This window comes from Erythrolamprus reginae, chromosome 10 (genome assembly GCF_031021105.1).
Source record: "Erythrolamprus reginae isolate rEryReg1 chromosome 10, rEryReg1.hap1, whole genome shotgun sequence".
NCBI classification, from domain to species: domain Eukaryota; kingdom Metazoa; phylum Chordata; class Lepidosauria; order Squamata; family Dipsadidae; genus Erythrolamprus; species Erythrolamprus reginae.
The window spans coordinates 22,168,086-22,190,772 of NC_091959.1; the positions used below are offsets into that span (position 1 = coordinate 22,168,086).

General features: G+C 41.9%; 1 protein-coding gene across 5 annotated transcripts in view; it reads right to left on the reverse strand.

The window, feature by feature from the left end:
• Positions 1–22,687, reverse strand: part of NTRK3 (neurotrophic receptor tyrosine kinase 3) — a 511,401-nt gene that overhangs the window by 287,402 nt on the left and 201,312 nt on the right. For all 5 annotated transcript variants that reach the window (XM_070761940.1, XM_070761941.1, XM_070761939.1 and 2 more), the window contains exons 5-8: positions 19,972–20,129; positions 10,270–10,412; positions 7,654–7,795; positions 2,952–3,248 (exon numbers count right to left, since the gene is read on the reverse strand). In XM_070761940.1, coding sequence (XP_070618041.1) covers positions 2,952–3,248; positions 7,654–7,795; positions 10,270–10,412; positions 19,972–20,129 — 740 coding nt within the window. The remainder of the gene's footprint in view (positions 1–2,951; positions 3,249–7,653; positions 7,796–10,269; positions 10,413–19,971; positions 20,130–22,687) is intronic.

Below are 22,687 nucleotides of genomic sequence, written 5' to 3' on the forward strand. Positions count from 1 at the left end.
TAAATAGTCACATTGTACTGTTCCACTTTGGTTCTTGCCTTAATGTTAGTTGTTTATTCATGCATTAAATCTACTTCCCACCTTTCTTTCAGGAGCTCAATTTAGGATAGGATAGGATAAGATAGGATAGGATAATAGAGGAGAGGAGAGGAGAGGAGAGGAGAGGAGAGAGTGTTCGGAGAGGGGCGGCATAGAAATCCAATTAAAAAATAAAAATAAATGGAATGGAATGGAATGGAATGGAATAGAACAGAACAGAACAGAATAGAATTCTTTATTGGCCAAGTGTGATTGGACACACAAGGAATTTGTCTTGGTGCAGATGCTCTCAGTGTACATAAAAGAAAATGTTCATAGCAATCATCATTCAGAGAGGTGGGCCAAGTCAAGAGACAATAACTGGCCTAGAATCAACACTCAGTCACTGGGCTCAGTCCTTGTCTTTGGGGGTGGGGAAAATTCCATTCCATAGAGAAGAAGAGAGGCATCCTCACATTACATGCAAATAACAGGTTTTTTTTCCCGAACGCCATCACTCTACTAAACTAATAATTCCCTCAACACTGTCAGACTTTCTACTAAATCTGCACTACTATTCTACTAGTTTTTCTCATCATTCCTATCACCCATTTCCTCCCATGTTGACTGTATGACTGTAACTTGTTGCTTATATCCTAAGATTTTTATTAATATTGCTTCTTCATTGCTTATTTGACCCCTGTGACAATCATTAAGTGTTGTACCACATGATTCTTGACAAATGTATATTTTATTTTATGTACGCTGAGAGCATATGCCCCAAGACAAATTCCTTGTGTGTCCAATCACACTTGGCCAATAAAATTCTATTCTATTCTATTCTATTCTATTCTATAAACTTTATTATGTACTATAAAGAAATTTGATGCAGCACTTAAGAGTTACACAGTACAAATTGAGTACTTTTTTTTAAAAGAAACCAAGTGGAGCAGCACAATATGAATATTGCATATTTTCTAATTGGATCCTTATATTCATGTTGTAGCTTGCCATCAGCCAGCATAGCCGGTAGCAGATTTGGACAGTGAGGAGGTTGGGGAGGACCATGGACCAGCCCTGGAGTCTGGGGAAGGCTCTGATGAGTGCTCTGCATCCGAGGCAGAGAGGGAGCCAGGGCAGTCTGACAATTATCAGCTGCCTTTGGAGTCAGTGAGGCAGACACACAACTGGAGCCTGTTCCAATATTGCACAGACACAGCTGCCAGATAAAGGGAACAGCTAAGGAACAAGGGGCGATTTGGGAGTAAGGCCACAGGTAGACGGTGAATAGCCCCTCCCCCACAGGGAATAAAAGAATGAAAACAAAAGAGAATGAGAACAAAGACAAACAAAATGGTCCATGACTCTGAGACTCCTTGCCACGTTTTGAAGATATCGGCCTGGCAGCTCTCCAAGCCAGATAAGGTCTGTGACTGTGAATTTACCCTTGAAAGACTGCTGCATGTGAATGAGAGAAATTTGCAGTAACTGAATAAAAAAGGATGTTTGTCTAGACCAGTGTTTCCCAACCTTGGCAACTTGAAGATATTTGGACTTCAACTCCCAGAATTCCCCAGCCAGCATTCGCTGGCTGGGGAATTCTGGGAATTGAAGTCCAAATATCTTCAAGTTGCCAAGGTTGGGAAACACTGGTCTAGACAAGGAATCTGCTTTGTGGTTTGTGGAATCCTAGGTCAGAACAATTCATTTATTTTTTTTGCATTTATATGTCTCAACTAAAATGTAACATGATCACTCCCCCCTTTATTTCTCAGTGTTACCCTTGAAATGAAGGAGAGAAACTATCCCAAATAAATTCATTTGTTAGAATCATGCCACGACTTTCAACAAGAGCTCAGACTGATGTGCATTGCAATCTGTCCATATGCTATATGTAAAAATATGGGATGCGATGGGTTGGGCTGAGAGATAGCGATGATCCAAACTCCTCAGATGAACTTCCACGACTGAGGCTGAACACCAACCCTGGCTTCCTCATTAACAATCCTGACTTTGGAAGATGCAGATATCATCATTAAAAAAACCATGCATTTTTGAAAAAGTGGACATGGACCCTATATATATATTCCCCATATATATATTCCATATATATATACTCCCTTCCTTTTCATTATCAGGAAAAATATGTTACAAACATGCATGCATGCATGCATGCATACATACATACATACATACATACATACATACATACTCCAAACTTGCAAAGAACTGATAAAAAATAAAGCCTTTTAGCTTTCGTCAGCCAAGCCATACCCTTCTAGGATTCGAACTTGGGCTGCTTATGCCTGGCTAGTCAGTGATTTTTCCTCTAAGCCTCACTGCCTAGCAAGGCATAAGCACCCCAGGTTCGAATCCTAGAAGGGTACGGCTTGGCTGACGAAAGCTAAAAAGCTTGAAATAGATCTATACCAGTCCCCCTTTATATCTTTATCAGTTCTTTGCACGTTTGGAAAATAGCAGTGAGCTCCCTCCTATATGTATGTATATGTTTGTATATATACTGCTCAAAAAAAAATACAGGGAACAGTCAAATAGCACATCCTAGATCTGAATGAATGAAATATTCATGTTTGTATATATACTGCTCAAAAAAATACAGGGAACAGTCAAATAACATCCTAGATCTGAATGAATGAAATATTCTCATTGAATATTTCATTTGCACCACTACTCCATTTGCGCAACAGCGTGTGAAATTGATTGTCAATCAGTGTTGCTTCCTAAGTGGACAGTTTGATTTCACAGAAGTTTGATTTACTTGAAATTATATTCTGTTTTCTAAGGGTTTTTTTTAAAAAAATTGAGCAGTGCATATATATGTGTATTATCAGTGTATCACGCTGTAGAAAAAAAAGTGTACCAAAAAAAGAGAGAGCCTGCCCTCCCCTTGCTATAAACTTTCAATCTCTCACTTGGAAATGGTTTCTCCAGGAAATGTCCTCTGACAGTCTGGTTGGCTGTTCCCAAGAAGTTGGTGGCCACGATGGTGTAGTTGCCATTGTTGTAATGGGTGGGATGGTTGAAGAGCAAACAGCCATCTGTGATGTCCCCACCCTGGTAGACGTCCATGCGGATGAAGGCGGTCTGCTTAAGAAACTGACCGTTGTACAGCCAATGAATTTGGGGCGGAGGGTTCCCATGCACTGAAAACTCGATGCAGTGTTCCATATGCCGAATCGGTTCCAGTAGGCTGAGGATACGGGGAGGAGCTAAAGATAGGAAAAGAGAAGCAAACACACATTAATGGTCATCAGTAAAATGTTAGAGGGTGGGGGGAAATAACAGATGGACCATGCTTTCTCTAAATTCTGTCGGAAGCACAATTGGATTCAACTTTCAAAAACTCAAGCATTCTATTTGTATTTTAGGATCATGTAAAGTCTCATGTGCCATATATTATAATATACATTTTCCTAATAATGGTGGGTGGACAGCGAGCGGGAAGGAAGGAAGGAAAGAAGAAAGAGGAAGGAAGAAAGGAAGAAAGGAAGGAAGGAAGGAAGGAAAGAAGAAAGTGGAAGGAAGGAAGGAAGGAAGAGGAAGGAAGGAAGGAAGGAAGGAAGAGGAAGGAAGGAAGGAAGGAAGAGGAAGGAAGGAAGGAAGGAAGAGGAAGGAAGGAAGGAAGGAAGGAAGGAAGGAAGGAAGGAAGGAAGGAAGGAAGGAAGGAAGGAAGGAAGGAAGGAAGGCCATACAGAGCATAAAGTGAGGAGGTGTTTTGAATCTAAAATTCCCTGAATGTCAAACTGTTCAACTTCTGATAAAATAGGCTGGGAAACCTGTGGTCTACATAAGTTATGAAACATGTTTGATTTTTTTTTTGTTATGAACAATGAAGAAAATAAACCAGGAGTCAAAGACTTCAAACTCATGAAATTATAGCATGGCAATATACTCCAAGGATGGACAAGCCACGGCCTAAATGTTACAGATATTCCACTAGGGTTCAGTTACCAAACGTAACTGGCAAAACACAGATTTTCTTCCACCTCTCTTTGGCAGGATTTATAGAGAAATAAGAAAAAAAAACCATTTAAAATCATGGAGAAATTGCCAACACTCTACTACTTCTAGCAGTACTTGCAACCTATGTAAATGTAAACAATGTAGATGTAAACAAACCATGGTCTAGCCACAACAAGGAAGCCCATCCCTGAAATATTTCAGTTCAGCTTGGTGTATGCAGCCAAGGGAGTATACGTAATGCAGCTTTAAGTCATTTCATAGGACTAACAAACTTTTGGACCATTCAGATCCTTCTCAATATTTCATTTGGCAATAACAATATTAGTCAGACATATATACTGCTTCACAATGCTTTTACAGCCCTCTCTACATGGTTTACAGAGTTAGCCAATAGCCCCCAACAATCTGGGTCCTCATTTTACCGACCTTGGAAGGATGGAAGTCTGAGTCAACCTTGAGTCTGGTAACAATCAAATTACCAAAATACAGGTGGCTGGCAGGCAGCAGAAATAGCCTGTAGCACTGCATTCTAACCACTGCGCCACCACAGCTCCATTTATTTATTTATTGCTTTGTTATTTATTTATTTATTTATTTGTTTGTTTGTTTGTTTATTGCTTATTTATTTATTTATTTATTTATTTATTTATTTTGTCCAATACATAATACACATTGAAGAGAAAGATATGTAATAATATAAGTAAATAAAAGAATAGAAGAAAAGATATAAAAGTATAGGTGAACATATTAGAAAGGAAGAAAAGATAAATGAGATGAGGAGAGACAATTGGACAGGGGACGGAAGGCACACTGGTGCACTTATTCACGCCCCTTACTGACCTCTAGGGAACCTGGAGAGGTCAATCGTGGATAGTGTAAGAGGAAAATGTTGGGGGTTAGGGGTTGACACTACTGAGTCAGGTAATGAGTTCTATGCTTCGACAACTCGGTTGCTGAAGTCATATTTTTTACAGTCAAGTTTGGAGCAGTTAATATTAAGTTTGAATCTGTTGTGTGCTCTTGTGTTGTTGCGATTGAAGCTGAAGTAGTCATTGACAGGTAGAACGTTGCAGCATATGATCTTGTGGGCAATACTTAGATCGTGTTTTAGGCGACGTACAGTAGTTCTAAGCTTTCTAGACCTAGGATTGATAGTCTGCTTTCGTAGGGTAGTAGCAATCTACATTTATACCGCAGTGTATACAAACCGGCCATGCAGGATTCCATGGCCATGGCCACTTGCATGATCCAGAAGGGCAAGTAAGTGCATGCATATTAGCACAGATTTGCAAGGATATGACTCATCTTGTTTAAATGTCAGAGCATTCATTCACCAGAATATAAGTCTCTTCCCTGTCAACCTCTCAGACTGAAAGCCACAGTGGACTAGTTAGCATGCCACAAGAGAAGCTTCAAGAAGGAAAAGTGAAGCTGCTTGTGCAGTCTACTGGCAACTTAATGCATCTTTTTTTAAAGTTTTCACTTGCTGCCAAAATCAGCAGGCCATTACTATTAGAAGTGAGCAATGCTTTTTCAGTCTGACAGCCGCCTTGGGAATTTCATTAATATGCCGAGTGAAGTTGTATGGAGTCTATGTTGGGATGAACAATCTGAAGCCGTCCAGATGTTTCGCAAACTACAACTCTCAGAAGACCCAGGTGGAAGGATTCTTAGTGTTTGATTGATTGCTAACGCTGGGAATTGTAGCTCCACAACATCCAAGGGCCACCATACTCTACGTTGTCAGCTGAAAGAAGCGGTGGCCATAGTCAATACTAATGTTACTCTTCGATTTTTCATCCCAATAAATCCTAGCTAGGGAGTGGGGAAACTCAACATACTTGCAAAGGAATGTCTGTTTGTTTGTTTGTTTGTTTGTTTGTTTGTTTGTTTGTCAAACATGTACAAGATAGCAGGTATAGGTATAAACATAAAGATAATCAAAGTAAGTACTGATAAGTGAGGACAATAGGTCAGTAAGACAGGGACAGTAGGTAGATATTGATAACCCTCAATCTGTCAAAGACCTTGGAGTACTCATATCCAATGACCTAAGTCCTAGAGCCCACTGCAACAACATTGCCAAAAAGGCTTTAAGAGTTGTTTAACCTAATCCTTCACAGCTTCTTCTCTGGTAATTTTGAACTGCTAACAAGAGTTTACAAAACATTTGTCAGACCAATCCTAGAATACAGCTCGCCTGTATGGAACCCACATTGCATATCTGACATCAACACAATTGAGAGTCCAGAAATATTTCACAAGAAGAGTCCTTCATTCCTCTTCTCACAACAAAATACCTTACTCCACCAGACTTGAAATTCTTGGTTTAGACAACTTACAACTCCATCGTCTCCATTCCGACTTAATTATAGTTCATAAAATCATATACCAAAATGTCCTACCTGTTAACGACTACTTCACCTTCAACCGCAACAACACACGAGCACCAAATTGATTTAAACTAAATGTCAACTGCTCCAAACTTGACTGCAAAAAATACGACTTCAGCAACAGAGTAATCAATGCCTGGAATGCACTACCTGATTCTGTGGTTTCTACTCCTAACCATAAAACCTTTAACCTTAGACTATCTACAATTGATCTCTCCTCCTTTCAAACAGGGAGCGTGCATAAGCGCACCATTGTGCCTACCGTCCCTGTCCTATTGTCTACTTTTTATCATTACTTATCTAATGTTTTATATATACAAATTATCACCTACAATGGTGCGCTAATGCATGTCCCTTACAGACTTCTTAGGAATGGGGTGTGGTCCACAATAGACAGTCTAAGGTTAAAGTTATGGGGGTTTAAGGAAGAAACCACACAGTCGGGTAGTGGATTCCAAGCACTGATCACTCTGAGGCTGAAGTCGTATTTTCTGCAGTCGAGTTTGCAGTGGTTTATATTAAGATTGTATCTATTGTGTGCTTGTGTATTGTTGTGGTTTAAGCTGAAGTAGTCAAAGGTAGGACCTTGTGGCATATGATTTTATGATACATGACCATACCCTAGGTCTCATTGTATTTGTATTTATTTTTTTCAAGGAAAAGTTCTCCAGCTATGTTCTCAGGAAACGTGCCTCCAAACCTCCCATAAATGGATTTCTCACCTATTTCTGTGAGCCGCCCCGAGTCTTTGGAGAGGGGCAGCATACAAATCTATAATACTAATAATAATAATAATAATAATAATAATAATAATAATAATAATAATTTCTCTAGCTGCTTCTCCGAGACAGCAGAATTGAGGAGAAGCAGCGAGATAAATTAGTGAAATACGAAGATCTAAAAATCGAGCTGCAACGACTCTGGCATAAGCCAGTGAAAGTGGTCCCAGTGGTACTTGGCACACTGGGCGCACTACCAAAGGATCTCAGCGGACATTTGAAAACCATCGGAATTGACAGAATCTCCATCTGTCAATTGCAAAAGGCTGCTTTACTGGGATCGGCGAACATAATTTGCCGCTACATCACGCAGTACTAGGTGCTTGGGAAGCGCCCGACTGGTGATGAAATACGATCCAACATAGAGATCTCGTTTGCTGTGTTGTACTGACATAAATAATAATAATAATAATAATAATAATAATAATAATAATAATAATAATTTCAACCCATCTCTTAAGTTCCCCTCATTGACTTACAGTAAACAGTGAGGAGTACGCTGGCATTAGACATTCCTACCACGTTCTCAGCTATGCACGTAAGCAGGAACCCGTTGTCTTCGCTGGTTACATTCACCAGGGTTAAATTGATGGAATGGACATTGGTCCAGTTGGCGTTTGTCTGAAAATCACCACCAGAAAAAAGAGAGTTAACATAAAGTAAAAACAACAGTGAATTTTCCCAGAATAGCCTTGCCCGAATAAATGAGATTTGACTTACAACAGGTTTTTTTAGTGCCTGTTCAAAGTTGCAATAGCACTGGAAAAAATGACTTATGACTGGTTCCCCACACCTACAACCACTGCAGCATCCCCACCATCACACAATCAAAATTCAGATCCTTGGCAACTGGTTCCTACTTATGATGGCTGCAGTGTCCCTAGTATGTTCGGAAACTTCAAATCGTGCAGAATGCAGCTGCGAGAGCAATCATGGGCTTTCCCAAATATGCCAATGTTACACCAACACTCCGCAGTCTGCATTGGTTGCCGATCAGTTTCCGATCACAATTCAAAGTGTTGGTTATGACCTATAAAGCCCTTCATGGTACCGGACCAGATTATCTCAGGGACCGCCTTCTGCTGCACGAATCCCAGCGACCAGTTAGGTCCCACAGAGTGGATCTTCTCCTGTTCCCGTCAACTAAAGAATGTCGCTTGGCAGGACCCAGGGGAAGAGCCTTCTCTGTGGCGGACCCGGCCCTCTGGAACCAACTCCCCTCAAAGATTAGAATTGCCCCCACACTCCTTGCCTTTCTTAAGCTGCTTAAAACCCACCTCTGCCGTCAGGCATGGGGAAATTGAGACCCTCTTCCCCCTAGGCCTTTACAATTCTATGCATGGTATGTATGTATGTATGTTTGGGTTTTTTTATATTAATGGGTTTTTAATTGTTTCTAACATCAGACTACTATTGTACACTGCTTTATTGTTGCTCTTAGCCACCCCGAGTCTCTGGAGAGGGGCGGCATACAAATCCAATAAATAAATAAATAAATCAAGTGATCCCCTTTGGTGACCTTCTGACAAGCAAAGTCAACGGTGAAGCCAGGTTCACGTAACAACTATGCTAAATACTGCCGCTAGAATTGTGTATGCACAAAATTGGAAGCTGAGCAGAATACCAACCCAAAGAGAAGTACTAAGGAAGATTATGGACCATGTGGAAATGAATAGACTTACAATGAAAATTAAGGATAAAGAAGACTCAGAGTTTTATAAAATATGGGGGGAAATTTATGAGTAGATTGAAAATAAAAATAGACAAAATAGTTAGTGTAAATTTAATGTAAAAGAGATAAAAAAAATGAAAAATATGACAGTTGACAAAAAGAGAAAAGGAGGCATCATTAGATAAATATGTAACACATACTTAAAATTAAACTAGAATAGGTTGGAAATTGAATTTAAGAGCTAAGAATATGATTATTGGAATTCCAAAATGAAGAAAAATTGCTTAGTCTGTCATCTTTGAAATTAAAATTAATTATAGTTTCTTTTTTCTTCGACAGAATGAATGATTTGTGATTGGAAATGTGATTAGGATATTTTATTATTTTTACAGAAGAGATTTCACAAACACTTTGTTATTCATTGAAGATATATGTATTGTTATGTATGTATGTTTTAAAGGTGGTTTTAATGTTTTTTAAGGTTGTTTTCTAAAAAAACAACTATGTTGCTAACTAAACAGCTGCAATTATTCAATTAATGACTGTGGCAGGAAAGGTCATAAAACGGAGCAAAATTCATTTAACAAATATCTTGATTAGTCACAGAGATTTTGGGCCCTAAGTTGAAAAATACCAGTATTTCCCATATATCTGAAGAGCCCCCAGACTGGAGGGCATTGCCTTAAAGCACAACATTATTTTTTTTATAAATACCCAAAGCCACCTGAAATTAAATGATGAAAGAAAGAAAAATCTGCTACATGATCCTCCAGATAGGCGGAATAATTGTTTGAAGCTCTTTTTTCGAGGTAGGGGCTGGGGGGGAGAAGAAAGCAAGGGAGCTTCACTATTAAGCAAAAATCAAGAATGTGGGGGCATAACCTCAAGGGAAAGTTCAAAAATCATTTTAGAAAGTATCACTTCACAGAAAGAGTAGGTGGAAGCTTGGAACCCAACTTCCAGAGGTGTCATAGGTCAAACCTCAGTAACTGAATTTAAACATGTGTCCATCATCCAACAAAACTGATAAATAATAGCAGGCAGGGAAGGAAGGGAAGGAAGGAGGGAGGGAAGAAGACAAGGAAGGAAGGGAGGGAGGGAGGAAGACAAGGAAAGGAGGGAGGGAGGGAGGAAGACAAGGAATGAAGGAAGGAAGACAAGGAAGGAAGGAAAGGAAGGAGGGAGGGAGGGAGGAAGACAAGGAAGGAAGGAAAGGAAGGAGGGAGGGAGGAAGACAAGGAAGGAAGGAAGTTAGGAAGGAAGGAGGGAGGGAGGGAGGGAAGGGAAGGGAGGGAGGGAGGGAGGGAGGGAGGAAGGAAGGAGAAAAACAAAGCAACTCAAAGGGCAGACATGATGGACCATTAGGTCTTTTCTGCTATCAGTTCTTTATGTTTCTAGGAGGCCTTTAACTTCAGCTTCTTACCTGATGTGTATTGATAGAGTGAAGGTTAACCACAATCCAATCAACATCTGGCAAAGGAGACCCGGACCCGTTGCATGTGATAACAGCATTTTCGCCTTCACAGACAGTCAGATTCACGTGGCTGACGCTGATTTCAGGCAAATCTGGAAGGAAGCCAGCCAACATCAACATGGTTATGGCAAGGGATGTTTAGCCAAAGCAGATCAACATCAGTTACAAGCCTTGTTTTCCTAAAACTGGTTTTCAACCTAATCTAACTTAGAACGTTGTAAATGGTAAAGCCTGGGGAGACCGAAAACTATTCCATACTTCCCGTATGACTACATCATCAACATGTCTTGCGGAGAACATTTATTTCTGTGTTATGCTTGTACTGGAAATCTTTATGTGAGAGATGCTGGACATATTGCAATATACAATGTTTGCATGTACAATGAACTGCAGTAGGATTGCCTTCCTTCTTAACCAATGGACATAAGTGGCAATTAATGTATTGAATTCTTTTCCCCCCTGACTCCTCTATAAAGAACAGCTGGAGTTCATCCAGACACATTCAATCCAAAAAATGAGATAAAACCTTTCCCCCCCCCCCCTCATATAAGGATTAATAAGAGTTAGAAGCTGATGGTTAGAAGGATACAGAATGTTCCACATTTAAGAATAATAGCCATCTTGGCTATGATAAACATTCTTTAAAAATCCATTGATTCAAACCTTGTGTGGCAGTTGGCCAAAGGAAACATTCTTTATTCGCCTTTAAGGTACTTTATTATTATCCCACTTTGTTGGGAAATATTTTTTATATATATATAAATAAAGAAATCATTATTTACTCAAGCAAACTAACGAGGCCGGTCTTCTGGGAACTATTACAAAGTGTGCAAGTTTTTCAAATTACCAATAACTCTTCATCAGGCAAAATAATTAAGAGGCCAGGAAAAAAGAGAGAAGGAGAGGGAGAAGCAACAGAAAAACATGTGTCTGATCTTAAAATCACATCTGTCCTAGATTTAATTCTTGATACAGTGAGTGTCAGAGTGAATTTTCTTGGGGACTATGTGGTTTATCCTATCCTACCCTAACTCAGCGTTTCCCAACCTTGGCAACTTGGAGGCATCTGGACTTCAATTCCCAGAATTCCCCAGCCAGCATTTGCTGGCCGGGGAATTCTGGGAGTTGAAGTCCAAATATCTTCAAGTTGCCAAGGTTGGGAAACACTGCCCTAACCTAACCTACCCTACCCTCAGAGGTGGGCTGCTAAGATGGAACGGTGACGTGTGCTCACCTCCGTGGCTCTGAGTGCTAGTGGAGTCCAGCGCAATTACGCCACTACACCTGGACAGGTAGCAAAATCGCGTGTGGACATACAGGTGTGCCCATGGCGCATCTGTATGTCCTAGTGCAATATCGCTACCTACCCGTTCCACTTTAGCAGCCCACCTCTGCCTACCCTATCGTATTCTTGGAAGAGATGTTTTATTACCATCTGAAGCAGTGGTGAAATCAACTTATTTATTATTATTTATTATTATTATTTATTAGATTTGTATGCCGCTCCTCTCCGAGAACTCGGAGCGGCTGTAACTTACTGTACCTTCCCTACTGGTTCAGAAGTGCGCCCTTTTTCACCCTCTACGCATGCGCAGAAGGCTTGGTGCATGCGCAGTGAGTTCAAAACAAAAAAATGGCAATGTCCGGGCGTGTGGGTGGAACCTTACTCTGCTGCCACTACCACTTCTGCAAACTACCAGCGGCCTCTGCTACCACTACATCCGAACTGGGCCAATCCAGTAGAATTTCACTGCTGAACTGAGGCTTCCTTTTGAAGCCCCACTCTGTACTAATAGATATGCAGACACACACACAAATATTTATTTATTTATTTTATTTTATTTATATATTCATTTGCCCAATACACAAATACATAGGAAAAAAAATAGCCATGTAGTAATATATACAGTGGTACCTCAAGATACGAACCCCTCGTCTTACGAACAACTCGTGATACGAACCCGGGGTTCAGAAAAATTTTGCCTCTTCTTATGAACTTTTTTCGAGTTACGAACCGGCGTTTGGAGACTGCTGGGAAGCCGCGCGGCTGTTTTAAAAGGTAACAGCCGGGCGGCGGGGCTACCCAGAAGCCTCCCGAACGCCGGTTAGTAACTCGAACAAAGTTCGTAAGAAGCGGCAAAATTTTGCTGAACCCCGGGTTCGGTTCGGGAGGTTGCTGGGAAGCCCCCAAGGCCGGCTGCGACCTTTTAAAACACCCGCGCCGCTTCGCAGCTGTCTCCCGAAGCCGAACGCGGAAGTTCAGCTTTAGCGTTCGGCTTCAGGAGACAGCTGCGAAGCGGCGCGGGTGTTTTAAAAGGTCACAGCCGGCCTGGGGGGCTTGCCAGCCCTCCTCCGAACCCCGAACCCGGGTTCGGGGGGGTGGCAAGGCCCCCAGGCCGGCTGCGACCTTTTAATACACCAGCGCCGCTTCGCAGCTGTCTCCCGAAGCCGAACGCAGAAGTTCGGCTTTAGCGTTCGGCTTCAGGAGACAGCAGCAAAGCGGCGCGGGTGTTTTAAAAGGTCGCAGCTGGCCTGGGGGGCTTGCCAGCACCCCTCAACCCCGAACCCGGAAGTTCGGGAGGTTGCTGGGAAGCCCCCCAGCCCGGCTGTGAAATGCCGCTCATAGCAGCTGCTACGAGTGGCATTTCACTTTCTCTCCCAGGCAAAAAGATGCCGGCATTCTGGGATGATGGGGCCGGACTTCCCAGGCGGAAGGCGTGCCCCTCTCCCTGGCATCTTTTTGCCTGGGAGGGAAGGTGAAATGCCGCTCATAGCAGCTGCTACGAGTGGCATTTCACTTTCTCTCCCAGGCAAAAAGATGCCGGCATTCTGGGATGATGGGGCCGGACTTCCCAGGCGGAAGGCGTGCCCCTATCCCCGGCATCTTTTTGCCTGGGAGGGAAGGTGAAATGCCGCTCGTAGCAGCTGCTAGAGCCGCCGTCATTTCACCTTCCCTCCCAGGCAAAAAGAAGCCGCGCTGCTGCTCCAGTCGCCCGGTCCTCTCCTGCCTACCGCGCCGATGTTCCCCACTGCGTCGGGGGCCGCCAGCCCCGAATCGGACGCACCCTCGCCGCTACCACTGCCGCCGCGCCCACTGCCTGCCCCATTCTCGCTGGAGGTCTAGCCGGAGCCAGGTCCGCTCGACCGCGCCTCCTCGCCCGCCGCCCAGGATGCTGACCTGCTACCTCGCGGCGCACCCGCCGCCGGCCCAATCCTGCGCCTCCTGCTTCCCCCCCCCAGCCAAAAATACAAAGGCGGTCTGCCGCTTCCGCGGATCAATGGGAAGCTGAAGCCGCCGGCGGTTTCAGCCTCCCTTTGCTCCACGCTGCTCCGCCCTGCCTGTCTTTGTGTTTTTGGCTGGGGATGGGAGCAGGAGGACCTTCCTGACTCCCTCCCCCCAGCACTTCACCCAGGACAACAGGCAGGGCGAAGAAGCGTGGGGTAAATGGAGGCTCAAGCCTCCTTTGGTGGTGGCGGCCGGCTTCCCGGTTTCTGAGTTTTGGGCTTGCACGCATTAATTGCTTTTCCATTGATTCCTATGGGAAACAATGTTTCATCTTACGAACTTTTCACCTTACGAACCTCCTCCCGGCACCAATTAAGTTCGTATCTTGAGGTACCACTGTATAAGGGTAAAGTGAACTTAGAGGATAGGATATATGAAAGAAAGAAAATATATATGATAAGTGAGAGAAAGGAGAGACAATTGGACAGGGGACGAAAGGCACACCAGTGCATTTATGTACGCTCCTTACTGGCCTCTTAGGAACCTGGAGAGGTGAATTGTGGAGAGTCTAAGGGAGAAATGTTGAGGGTTAGGGGTTGACACAATTGAGTCCTGTAATGAGTTCCACGCTTCGATAACCCGATTGTTGAAATCATATTTTTTACAGTCAAGTTTGGAGCGGTTCGTATTAAGTTTGAATCTGTTGCATGCTCTTGTGTTGTTGCGGTTGAAGCTGAAGTAGTCATTGACCGGTAGGACATTGCAGCATATGATCTTGTGGGCAATACTCAAATCGTGTTTTAGGCGCCGTAGTTCTAGGCTTTCTAGGCCCAGGATTGTTAGTCTATAGAGGAACTTCAAGAATATATTTCAGAAAGAGTGCAACCCATTCAGGGGGCCCTGTTCCACTTTCTCTCCTGCATTTTTTACACACGCACACACATCTCAATCAAGTTTCCATAGCAACTTGACATGCTCAATTCCCATTAAACTTATTTAGAATCGTCTTTTTTCCTCCTTTTACAGGTTTCCTTCCTAAATAATTGTAATTTTATTTTTTGGTCTTTGAAGTCTCCGGATCATCTGATACCTCCTCTTCCAGGTGGTTGATGCCATTTTGACTACCTAAACAGCATCCGTCACAGCTTGAGTACCAGAAGTAGAGAGAATAATTTAAGAACTGTGGAGTCCTCAGTGATCTCTGAGCTTGATTATTTCCTTGCAGATGTTTTATGTTTTATTAACCTAACTAGGAAACATCATTAGTGAGAGTCTAACATCCATGGTGTTACTTAGCTAGGTAATGAAAGACGTCCAAGAAATCCCCAAGTTCAGAGGACCCCAGCAATTCCAGAGTTCAAGTCTGAGTTATAGAGGTTGGTTAGTTCTTCTTTCTTTCTTTCTTTCTTTCTTTCTTTCTTTCTTTCTTTCTTTCCTTCCTTCCTTCCTTCCTTCTTTCTTTCTTTCTTTCTTTCTCTCTCTCTCTCTCTTTCCTTCCTTCCTTCTTTCCTTTCTTCCTTCCATTTTTTTAATGCCGCCCTTCTCCTTAGACTCAGGGCATCTTACAACATGTTAGCAATAGCACTTCTTAGCAGAGCCAGCATATTGCTCCCACAATCTGGGTCCTAATTTTACCCACCTCAGAAGGATGGAAGGCTGAGTCAACCTTGAGCCGGTGGTGAGATTTGAACTGCTGACCCACAGATCTACAGTCAGCTTTAGTGGCCTGCAGTACTGCACTCTACCTGCTGTGCCACCTTGGCTCTCGGTTATCTTCTATTGGAATCAGAAGTGGTACTGAGAAAGTTCAGACCGGTTTGGGCGAACCGGTCATAGTGACCTGTGGGTGGTCTCGCCTCTGCTCCCTGCCCCTATGGCATGCTACTTAGCCATTTTTCAAGCCACTCTCCTGCATGCAAACCACATGTGCAGAAGGTGTGTGTGTGACCGAAGCAAGTGTGCATGCACACCACTCACATTTTCAGTGCTGGGCAAACCGATAGGGAAATTATGTGAATCCTAGTTGTGATTGGAATAGTTTAGTAAGCCAGCCTACACTCAATCATGGAGACACAAGTTGGTTGGAGAAAGTTAAGAATCTCTTTCCCACTGGATTACTCACACAAGCAAGAAGAACTCCCGTTAGAGTGGAAGCATCTAAGCAAGGAGAGCTTGCCTTCTAGTTGTCATAGAGAGAACTGCAGGGGCAGGCAGAGGTGGAAATGTATTGCCGTGCTTAGAAAACTTGCCCTCCTCACCTCTTGCCTTGACTATTTCAATGCGTTCCACATGGGGCTACCCTTGAAGAGCGTTCGGAGACTTCAGCTGGTGCAAAATGCAGCGGCGCATTCAATAACGGGTATACCAAGGTACGCCCATATGACTCCATCTTTACACGAGATGCGTTGGTTGCCAGCCGATCTCCAAAAGCAACTCAAGGTGTTGTCTATTACCTTTAAAGCCCTAAATGGATCAGGGCCAGACTATTTATGGGACCGCCTCCTCCCTCATATTCGCTGTGGCCAGTAAGGGCCCACAGAATCGGTCTTCTCCAGATTCCATCCACCAAACAATGTCGGTTGGTGGGATCTCGGGGGAGAGTCTTCTCTGTGGCGGCTCCTACCCCGTGGAATCAGCTGCCCCTAGAGATTCACACTCCCTACCAGTCTTCCGGAAAGCTGTTATGACCTGGGTTTTCCGGCAGGCCTGAAATTAGGACTGATTGTGAGTATGTATAGGCTTTTTTTATGATATTGTAGTCTTTATGGCACTGTAGATGTTATTGATGTATTTATTGCTTTTTTTTACTTGTATTGTATTTATGACTTGTTAGCTGCTCAAAGTCCGTTTTGGAGTGAGCGGCACATAAATGCAATGAATGCAATAAATAAATAAATGAATAAATACATGCATACATACATATATACATACGTACGTACGTACATATATACACTCCTGATTACAGAAAGTAATGTTTTCCCAGTTCACCTTTGGTGCTCAAAAATATTCTAACCATTGAAGATTACTCCTGTAGTGTGTGGAGGAATTTCCAGATGTTTTACAATCCCTTGGAGTTTATAGGTGCTTGAGCTGTCTTCCAGAATGACAATTGGGCAAGTGGGGACAAATTTATGCCACTGGTTCAGATGAACCAGTCTGAACCGGTACCAACCCACTATTGCTTTTACCCCACCATTCCCTCTCCAAGCTTTCTGCTCCCACCCTGGCTACTCACAGGTAAGTGAATGTGGGTATTTACTGGATGTGTTCAACGAAGGTTATATTTGAAATTATATTGATTTGGCTTCCTGCACCGAGTAGAGTTGGATTCAGTGGTCTTAAATGGCCCTTTCCAACTTTAAGTATTTATGATTCTTCCCCTCCGCCTCCCAAAAAACTATCTTCTTTGAAATAATATGTGAAAGCAAATTCTCATAAATCAAATGAAAGCTGTCTGCTGGAGATATTGTACTGGAATTCTGGTCAGCAATGTGTAGCCAAATAAATGTGAGCACAAACACGTTTTTCTCTTAATTTAAATTGATTCGGGAAGAAGAGAGGGTATCCCTGGAATTAAGATGCTTAAATTGAAACAGTTTCCTTGACAACAGAGGGATCTTTACTACCATCCCGTATTTTTCATCCTTAAGAATGCCTATCCTCACAATCTATCCCTCTCAAATGAGGGGCGCTTTTACTCACCACCAAATCAAGACAAAACCAAACCAAGCAAAAATGGAAAGTCATGTCATTTGACTTGAATCCTAGGCAGGTCCCTCCCTCTCCCCCCACCCTTGTATATTGTTCTCTGTCTTCTATGGGAAACATTGAGAATTAATATGGTCCTATCAAAGCTACGCTTACTTGGAACTTCATTATTGTCAAGGGTAACACAAAGGCTACTGAAATTATTTTCTACTTTAAGGAACTAAAATCTGCACTCAACAGCTCTCATGGATGGGAAAGTCAAGAGTAGAATGAGTAGATGCTTTTACTGATGATGCTAAACACTTCTAGTAACCAAGAGCAGCTTCTACAGACTCTAGAAATGTAGCCATATGCATTGTTCGGAAGTTTAAATACTGAAATTCACAACAGCAAATGTTATTATTATTCTACCATACCAACCAACAGTAAAACAAACACAGAGAAAAGAATAGAATGTATTCATAATAAATAATCACCCCTGCTACCAACCCAAGTCCAAGGGAGTCGATCCTTTTCGATGTGGACTTTCATACAAAAAAGCCAGTCTTGCTAATTTTGTCACCTTTCCAACACAACGGACTATAACTTGCTTTTCATGTTGGACTGTGAATACCACATGCCCTGAGGTTACATAATGACCTGTACAAAGAATCAGGACCATGTTCTGAACTAAGTTGGGTTCAGAAGATTTATCAATAGAATTCAACAGGGGCTGGACTTAGACCATTTGTGGGAACGTAATGACTCTAGCCTGATGACTTGCTTGATTCCATCATCACCACCACCAGCTCTGCCTGATCCTTTCTTACAAGATCCTTGCTTTCTCACAAGATGCCTGTTCTTTCTTCCTTATTGCTAGCTCCAGCCTTCATTGTCATAGAAATGCATGCATGTGCATGTCCTCAAGCATTTAGCATCTAACATCTATATCCTTCCATCTACTACCCAAAAGTACATAGTTCAGCCATAACTTTAATTAGTATTTTGCTCGGAGTCAGAAAAATTATAACTTTCCTGGTCCTGATAAAAATCTATTCAGGATTAATTAAAGAAAGAAAAACATGAATGTCAAATTGTAATTTCAACCTTTATAGGAAGGAAGGAATTTTGATTCTTGCATCAAGAATTTTATCGTTATCTTACTTGGTTCTGTTTTGCTTTTTGTTTGATGCATGAGTACACCAGGTAAGATGCATGCAGTATTTGAAAAGCATCTGGACATGGGTGGATGCATAGTGTACTAGTTTCACTTTGGAAGCAAGATCAGTCAATATAGAATTCCAAGATCCGGAGACAAATCTAGGTGGGAGTCATTTTAGGAGCATTTATCTTTATGCATTATTCAAATGCTATTTGAGGATTTTTACCCAAAGGCATATAATAGAAACTGGTAGCCATGCATCTCATTGATGCTCTGGTTCTTCTCTTTTCCATCTGTTCTTTTTTAAAAAACAAGAAAAAGAAAGAAAGAAACCCACATGGAACTCTAGAATCCACAGAAGAGAACCACAAAGATGCAGCTGTTCAAAATCTCAGGAGGCTCCTAATAAATGACACACAAGGTGATAAAATCAAAGATAGGATAAAAGCTGCAAGAGATATTTAAAAAATAGAAGATAGCAACAGCATGCCTAGGCACATCAGTGTGTACATGTGCAGATTGGGTGGAAAGTTGTCTGAGAAACTTGGAGAAGAACTTGGAGAAGAATTTGGAGAAGAAATTGATCTGAATTGTACTTCCTAGAGAAATGTGGAGATCCAAATTCCTTTATTAACCTGCTTTGAATGTATCCAAATATCCCAGGGAAGTTCTTAGCTCAAAAATAAAACTAGTAAAAGCCATTTTAAATAATGTATTTTAGAAATTCAGATTTATGTGTGTGTGAAAAGAAGATGATAGATAGATAGATAGATAGATAGATAGATAGATAGATAGACAGACAGACAGACAGACAGACAGACAGACAGACAGACAGACAGACAGACAGACAGGATAGATTGATAGACAGGATAGATAGACAGGTTGGTTGGATGGATGGATGAATAGATTAGATTAGATTAGATTAGATTAGATTAGATTAGACAGACAGACAGACAGACAGATAATAGACAGACAGAAAGACAGACAGACAAACAGATAATGGATAGACAGAGATATTAAATGGGCCCAACCAGCGGTGAATGTACGTGAAATGAAAATAGATCAGAGATTCATTGATGCATACAGTGAATCAATTAAGAGATGTGGTGAAAACAAGTTTTCTAATTATCCTAGGGCAGATTTTTCTCCTGGTCTCTTGAAAAATTAATAATTCTCTGTGCACCTCAATTTTGTAATTCTTATTCACCGATGCATATCACTCAGTAGCAATTAGCAAGAAATAATAATAATAATAATCACTGCACCTCACTCTTGTTTGCCACTCTCCCCAATTTCCCAGATGTAATCGGGATTGCATGAGCCCCAGCAAACTCATATGCTGCTGTATTCTGTGGATTTCCAGGTACAGTCATTACAATTCTATACACACCCACACCCACACATACCAATATCCCTGAAATTGAGGCGTTCTTTTGAGCATGCTGATCCTCATTGCATTGGTAATGGTGCCGTTTGGTCTACATAAGCAATGACTCAAAGCCTGAATATCAGAAGGAGAAGGAAGGATAACAATACTCGAAGATCAACAGGTGCCCAATTATATGCGCTTCCTTACCACACTGGTGGATATTCAGCTCCTGTATGGGTAGGTGGCTGGTCTCTATGCTCGTGCAGTACAAGTCCTGGTTCTGCAAATTGGCTTCTTCTCTCTCCTGCCACAGCTGGATCCAACGGATATCACAGCTGCAGTTAAAAATGTTGTTTTCCAACTTCCTGTGTAGAAAGTGAACGTTGAGATTGTGAGAAAAGAGAAGCAAGAAAGAAGGTGAAATACTCGGACAACGAGATGGGCAAAAAACAGATCTGTATCCCAGTCCAGGTATATGGTGATAATGTAAAAATCGGATTCATTCAGCACCTACCTCCATGAGAGTAAACCTCACTGAATGATAGGCATAGGCAGGACATGGCTAAAATTCATCATAGATAATTTTATAATTTTTCATTTGTGCGGTAGAGTAAAAGAAGATTAGATATGTTTTATTTTAATATTAGATTTGTCTCACTGTTATATTGTTTTTGTATTACTGTTGTGAGCCGCCCCGGGTGTTCGGAGAGGGGCGGCATACAAATCTAATTAATAATAATAATAATAATAATAATAATAATAATAATAATAATAATGAATGAATGAATGAATGAATGAATGAATGAATGAATGAATGAATGAATAAATAAATAAATAAATAAATAAATAAGAAAGATCTTGGAGGTCTTCTAGCCCAACCAGGAAACCCAATAACATTTCAGACAAATGGTTGTCCAATCTCTTCTTAATCAACAATCATTCAGATTAATCAACTGGACTTCAGTTGATTAATCTATTGCAGTGATGACAAACCTTATTTGGTTCACGTGCCCAAAATGGGGGGCTGCTGGGGGAGGGGTCACAGGTGCATGTGCCCACACCCATAATTCCATGCAGCTTCCTGCGCATATACGCATGAGCCCTTCCCACTCCCGGCATGCGATGACCTGTCTGTTTTTCACCTCTCCCTGGGCTCTACAGCAGTGGTTCTCAGCCTGGTGGCTGGGACCCCTTTGTGGGTCAAATGACCATTTTACAGGGGTCACCTATGACCATGGGAAAGGACAAATTTTTCATGGTGTTAGGAACTAAAGCTTGTATTCTGGTGACAATCAATCCAACAAATCAGGCGTTTACAGTGGGGGGGAGGTGTTTCCCTCTGACCTTCCTGCCAATCAGCTTAAAGCTCTGTTAGGAGAATTGACACTAGACTTATGGTTGGGGGTCACCAGAACATGAGGAACTGTATTAAGGGGTCGCAGCATTAGAAAGTTTAAGAACCACTGATCTAGAGCCTTTCTAGAAGCCTGGAGAGGGCAAAAATGCCCCCCAGAAGGCAGAAACAGCTTGTTCCCCAACTTGAAACCTTCCCCAGGCTCCCAGAAAGGCTCCAGAGTTTGAGGAGAGCAAAAAAACGGACCTTCCCCACCCCCTCCAGAGTTTGGAAATAGCCTGTTTCCCAACTCCCAGTGGGTCCATGAGGCCCAAAAAACAGGTGGCCGGCGCGTGTTAGACCTGAGTTCATGTAGCCCACCCCTATGGCTCTGCATGACGCTTGTGGCAAGCGTGCCATAGGTTCGCCATCACTGATCTATTGGATTCTATGGAAAACCTCACAACCATCATTAGCTTAGTTTGCAGATAACAAAGCAGTTATTGGGGAGGAGCAGAAAAAGACCATCATTACTGAACCATCGTCACTGAATTTAAGTCATTGATTCTCTTCTCCCCCCCCCTTTGAAATATGTATCTTCTGTTTCTTGTTCTAAACACCTTGACATTCATAAGGTCACGCAGGGATCATGAGTTTTCATTTAGCTTGTCTCCTCTTCTCTTTGCCCAGACATGCTCAATAAATCCAAGACTCTGTCCATAATACCCCTGCCTTAATGCATTGACTATGAGCTCCTGCTGCTCCGAGAGATGAGGCAACTTATAACCCATCATGCAATTTAATTGAATGAAGCAGCCAGCTTTGTATACTGTTTGACCTCATTGACCCAGTTTGGCAATGCCGATGTTTTAATGTACTCTGTTTAAAAGAGACTTACATTTTATATACTGATAATTTTTATTATTATTGATTTTTTTTTTTACAAATTGCAGTATTTCTGTATGCCAGAAAGTATATTTACTTTCACTCAAGAGTTTCCAGTTTACATGCAAAAAGGATAATGCTGAAAGATCCCTTGTGGGCATCTAGAAGCTAAATCAGAGTATTGTGAAAGTTTGAAATAGAAGCAGAAATAACATTAAAAATGATAGGAATGGCAGGAACCCCAAAACAGTGGCCAGGTTTTTAACATCTTTGCTATGAAATAGAGCTGGACCAACTGGATCATGGATGATTGTAATGTTAAGATGAAATGCAGTATGGGAACATTATTGGTGGTTCGAAAATATATTGTGTTTTATACTGAAGGCAGAAAGAGGCTTAACTTTCTGCTTGTTGAGTGTATTAAAACTCTTCCTTCCTTCCTTCCTTCCTTCCTTCCTTCCTTCCTTCTTTCCATCCATCATCCATCCATCCATCCATCCATCCATCCATCCATCCATCCATCTATCTATCTATCTATCTATCTATCTATCTATCTATCCTTTCAGTCTACCACATTTATACAGCCATGTTCCAGAAAATAAATCTGGGTGGTGTGAAACAACCCAGACATCTCCTCTAATCCATATTTAATTTATTTGATGCCTTCCTTCCTTTAATGCCCACAGAAATAGCTTTTGATTAGGT